General features: G+C 38.8%; 1 protein-coding gene across 1 annotated transcript; it reads right to left on the bottom strand.

Annotated features, from left to right (window-relative positions):
• Positions 1-274: 274 nt before the first annotated feature.
• LOC102021523 (chromosome unknown open reading frame, human C4orf32) lies at positions 275-3554 on the bottom strand. Its single transcript, XM_005397105.2, has one exon. It carries the CDS (start codon positions 3537-3539, stop codon positions 3264-3266), a length of 276 nt encoding a protein of 91 aa, XP_005397162.1. The 5' UTR covers positions 3540-3554; the 3' UTR covers positions 275-3263.
• Between the last annotated feature and the right edge of the window lie 2413 nt (positions 3555-5967).

The following is a 5967-nucleotide window of genomic DNA, read 5'->3' on the forward strand; positions in this document are numbered from 1 at the left end:
AATGTGGGGAGTGCTGAAAAGGTAGGATGTTGGACTGAATCTCAAGAAGCACCAAATATTAAGTGTTGGGCAGAGAAATGAGTTAAAAAAGACCCTAGGTCTATTAATCCTGAAGATGAATTTGTGTATTATTTTACATTCTTGGCAAGTTAGCACTGCAGGTACTAACAGACATGAAAGTCTTCCTTGATTTGTTTTCTTTTTCTTTCACCTTGTAAAAGCCATGCACTGGTACTGAGAGCATTTTAAATAACTTGAAATCAATAAACACTTGTAAAATAACTTAAAATTTAATCTACAAACAGCCCTCTATCGCCTGATGCCCGGCTTTGCCTATTGAAGCTTATTTTACGGCAGGCCTTCACTTGCGCTGTTCTCTGCAGTCCCCTTCTTTCATGTCAGTGTCTCTTTTCTTGGTCCCTGGATGCTCTTTTATGCACTGTGGTTCAGTGATGACCCCAGAGTCTTCTCTGACCAAACGTGGTTAAACAGTGATGCTTCTCAAGGCAAGCATGGTCCATTAACCTCCATATGGGAAAGATCGAGGTCATTTTGGGTGGGTCAGTAGGGATTCACCTACATGCTTCTTGTTTTCTTTTCTTTCCTATCCACAGGAGTAAAGATGGGACTGAGGCTCCCCGAAGGCTAAGCAGTGGTGTGTCTCTAGCAACTAGCTCTGCAGGCAAAAACAGCCTTGGCTTGCAGGGTTTGCCAGTTTGTTGGTTGTAAATACTCCCACCATCGCCAATTTAAGCTACTAACTTGATGTCACTGAAGGATGGAAAAATGTACACAGTTGGCCCTTGCAAGCTAGTACAAGCTGGCTGTGTGCCCACGGGGACTCAGCATGGTCCGACTGGTCACCAGCATGGGAAATACCTTGTACAGAGCAGCCAAAACCCGAGAGCACTGCAAAATGCTGAGGTTTTACCTTCATTAAAGTTGACTTTCTCATGCATAGTTTATTTGTAGATCTGACCTTTTCTCTTTGAACTGAGGGCACATGATAGGTGATGTATACATTAATAATCTAATAACCTTAGCATTCTATCTTCTATTTCTTTGTGCATAAGCAGCTTAACAGGTTCTCTAATTGGCTTATATTTGAGATTGAAATAACAGAATGATTTTCAGTCGGTTTCTTATACCATGAACCAAAGGAACTAACAGTTTCATTTCAAGACATAAGTACAATCTACAGTCTAATAAACTTCCTTAAAGAAAATATTTTATTTTCCTGAAATAAACATAATTTTCCCCTAAATCAGACTAAAAGATTTGATGCCATATTGTATGAACCAATAACATATGTAGAAAGGACAGCAGCAACACATTCCTTATTTCTTTATATAATTTAATAATACCCTATTAACACCAGTGTGCAGATGCATAGTACTGACAGCATTTTAGATGACAACATTAGAACTCACTTGTCAAATATTTTCAACCATCAGCACTGGTGGAACCAGAGCAATTATGTGTACGACATCTTTTTTTTTTTTCATTCCTAAGGGAAATTAAAATTCCAGATAGCATTAGAAAAGAATGTACTTATTCATATTTTATGCAGATATCCGAATATCTCACAACTTCTATTGAAAACCTTGCAATTCTACTGTACAAATGAAAACATTTTTCCAAACTTGCACTTACACTAAGCTCATAAAGGTTGTTATAAAAATATTGTAAACCTAATAAAAACACAATGATATAGTACAAAGTCTTTTGTTTTTTAGAAGTCAAAATTTAAAAGGTCTGTATTTATACAAATGTAAAATGCTTTTTACTGTCCCTGACTGGTATTTTTGTTTAGGGTTATCTGATTTTAGAAATCTAAGCATTTTCTATCATTTTCTTCTTCAGAATGGAAGACACTAAGAATGCACAAGATTAGATAGAAATCTTACGAAGTGGAATAGTAAACACTTTCACAAGCTTTAGTTATTGCCACACCAAAAATAAAAATGCCCACTATTTTCCTTAGATTTCTAGATAACGATCTTAACTACCACTTTTTCGTTCTTGAAAGCGTAAAGATTTTCAGTTCTGTAGGAAAACCAAAAATATCACTAAAGCCATATTCCATTTTCAAAATGTAAAGAAATGCTTATTTCAATACAAAATCTTGTACTGCTAAATTAATACACATTTATAACATGGCTAGCCAAGTACTTAGTTATTCAGCTTTAGCTTTGGAGGAATATTATCACTGGCTGTTAAATTTCAAATTTAAGGATCTGATTTTATGTTATACTACTTGTACTTTCCAATACAGATATCACAGAAAAATGATCTAAAGTTTTTTCTTAGAATAACTGTAAATTATAGATCAATTGTTTGAGAGGAGAGAAAAATTCATGTTAAGATAGTAAATATATTGTTTTAAACCTCAGAACAACTGTAAAAAAACTATAAAATATAAATTTTTGAAAAAAAATACACGGAAAATGTCTCTCAAGGAAAAGTGTGCAACTTGTTGGATACAACAAACTATGTATTACCATGGGGTGCAGCCAACTATAGACTTGGCTTATGAGACTTAAAAAACTCACAAAAAGTAATTAGCACCAAAACTGTCTAAAACATCAAATGATATGCTGAAGAAACTCTAGGACCAGATATTATGTTATTAAGAAAAATTTAACCTGAGAACTTTCCCTAGCAATAATAAACATATTCTTTTTAATCTTCAGAAAATGTGCTAGCTTTGTTGATTTTCACCACTAATTAAGGTAATGTATGATAACCATCACTTAATCTTGTTTGGGCTGAGCAGGGACAATACAAATACAAATATATCTCAAACAACAGCATTGTTTGATGAAGTTTAGGGTGGTGAAGCTTTCCAATTAAAACTCTGGAGCTCATTTCCTTTTTCTTCTAAAATGTTTTATTGGAACTCTTTATAAAAATATATTGCTTGACTTGAACTTCATGTACTATTTTCCCTGCTCACTGTCTGGTAGTGTTAATTAATATGCAGCAGAGTGAGTGACACAGATGTCTAAAAGCGGGTACAGATCACAGGAGTGAAATAAGAATTTGGACTAGGCCAATGTATATTCAAAATATATGTCCAAGTTTGTCATAACCAAGAGGTTAGCTTAGTTTTAAACAACAATCACTTAGAAATTTAATTACAACACAGCCAGCACACAATCAGAAACAAGTTAAACTTTTTTGGCTTTCAAAAAGCCAAAATGTGTAACTTCATCTATTACATACATGGCTACCAAATGTCCAGCAATTCAGTTGACCATGTTTTACTGCTGCACATAAATAATGACAAGGCAAAGGACAGCAACCAGTCCAAGGGCTTGTAGGCCAAGGAACCACAGCATCAGCCAAAAGAAAATGACCACTACTGGCTCCACAATCCGCTCTCCGAAATACATTCTTGTGAAGCCCATGCTGAGGAGGCTTTTGTTCAGTTCACCAAAAAGTGTTCCCATCTTTTTGTAATCATCTGCCATAGGCTCAGCAGTGTGGTTCTGTGATTCTTCGGAATCCTTAAAAAGAAGAAAGACAAAACAAAACATGAATGTAAAATGGAATTATGTAAGGGTCTTCAAAAGTAACAGCTATCTTATAGTTCTTCCCTATCTTCAAAAATACTGGGCATACTTCTAATAATCATTCAATAATAATGGGAATTTTTTTTTGATTGACACATAGAGTACTGCCTGTACCTACCCTCCAAGAATGAGGAAAGCACTAATTTGTTGACTTCTGTGGAATCAATATTGACTGATCCCTCCACTACAGGACACTCATTTACGGATGAAGAAAGCAGCTCTTTTTGATTCACTGTCTACTTTCCTGGAATTGCACAAAGATAGGTGCTTACATGAAGGCTCATGTTTGTGTTTTTCTTGCCAGTGACCCTGCTTTCAGAAAAACCATTTCTGCTTCTCCCATTTTGTGAGGCAGGACTCCTGACTGCTGTCCAGGTAACTTCTTTGTAGTTTACCCCTCTACTGTGAAAACCTGAATAAAGAGTGCCTCAGCTTGCGGAAGCATGTCTTGTTAATACTGAGCAATTCTCAGCTATTACTGCTGTGATTGTTCAATGTGAGCCTCAAGGAAGTAGACTTCACGGTGGGCCCTGTACAGCTTCCTGTCAAATGCTACCCAAGCCCCAAACCTCTCTTCTTCATCTAATTAGAACAAATAGTTTTGAAAAGGATTTGTACAATCAGAGCAAGTCTTATCTAGGAGTCAGTGCCCCAGAAAATGTCCATGTGTACCCAATTATACATACTAAAAATGCTTACTATTTCTGCTATCTCTTAATCATATGAAGCCATTATGCCAAATTATTAAGCTATATCTCTTAGCTATGTCTATGTTTCCTCTTTAGAGGGACATCTCTTAGGAGCTGCTTTTCAGTGTTGGGAGGTAAAAGCTGTAAAGCACCTGGGGGTGCACCCTCAAAGGGACTAAGGTGTTTCCTAGGGTCCCCAGTAAGTTCTTGCAAGAGGACTGTGACAGAAGCTTGTGCCCCATCCCACCCAGCTTCCCTGGCTTCCTCCCTCCTCGCATCATTTCTTCCTCCAGCACAAGCTCCTGCCATGTGATTCACCTTGAAGTCAGGCAGCCCAAGGAAAGCTCTCACCAAATCATCGGGACTTTGTCATCCCAAACTGTGAGCTCAAAAGACCTCATTTCTTTACAAAGTGAGCCTGTCTTAGGTATTTTATTATGGTAATGAAAAATACCCCCACATTTTGTAATTTTCCAAACCTTTCTGGCTCCCTGCTAGGTTCTGCCAATAGAGGAGGCAGAGAGACACTGCCCAGGTGGAAAAGAAAGGAGGGATTTGGGTCTCTCGGTTTTACTTGGGTTTCTTGATCCTTGATCAACACTTCCTTGCTCTGGTAGCAGCAGTTCCTTCCAGCAGTGACAGCTAATGGCCATCCAGGAGATTTTGAGCATCCACAGAACCTGTCTCAGTGTACAGCCTTTAGATTCCAACTATAGCCAGGGGCACCTCCTCCTCAGATATCTAGTTTCCTATCTGTAGGGTGCCTCCCCCAAACTCAAAGATGCTGGTATTGGTGAACACTGAGCTGTTTTCAGAAGTCTGAGTTTCAGCACTATGGGGCCTTTCCTGAATCTTCTCCGTTTTAGTACATTGTGGCTTTTTTTTGCTGCCCCAGTCCTCGGAGTGGTGGCTACTTCTGGCGGTTGCTATCTTTGTGGTATTTAAACTTTAGCATGCATTAGGCTCCCTTTGAGGGCTTGTTAAAGCAGACTGCTGGGCCTACAACCAGCATGAGGCTTGGAGTCTGCAAATTTGCATTTCGCACAAGTTTCAGGGAGATGCTGATGATACTGGTCTTTTGACTACTGTCTTGGTTACTTTTCTCTCGTTACTGAGACAATATGCCTGATACCCAGAATTAAGGAAGAAAAGGTTTATTTAGCTCACAGTTTGTGGAGGTTTCAGTCCATACTTGGCTGGTTCCAAGGCACAGAGGCACATGGCAGAGGGCAACGGTTCATGGAAGACAGCAAAAGCAGCAAGAGCAAAAGGGAGGAGGGGTGGCAGGCAACCTCTTTCCCTACCCTACATTATATGCAAACTATCTGCCCCTGGGCGCGTGTAGCACTCACACCCATAATTCCAACACGGGACCATGAATCAATCATAAACTATAGAAGCCCCCCCATGACTGCGTGAGGCTTTGGAGGGACATTCAGACACACACCATAACAACTATCTTCTGACATTATCATCTTAGTGCTTCTGCTGCCTTCCATTCTTCAGTGCTTAGTTAATAAGTATTTATATTATCCCCACTAACATAAGTGGCATAGTTTCCCTACCAACAGCTGGTGGGATCGTGAATGCAGATGAAGGATTGCCAAGAACAGGCTTGGGCAAGCTGTGGCTGCTGCTCCTTACTACTTTCTCCTTCCTCTTCTTCTGAAGTTATTTGTATGTACAAGTTACACAGAAGTAGA

Source organism: Chinchilla lanigera, unplaced genomic scaffold, assembly GCF_000276665.1.
Source record: "Chinchilla lanigera isolate Chin_1 unplaced genomic scaffold, ChiLan1.0 scaffold00056, whole genome shotgun sequence".
Taxonomy (NCBI): Eukaryota; Metazoa; Chordata; class Mammalia; order Rodentia; family Chinchillidae; genus Chinchilla; species Chinchilla lanigera.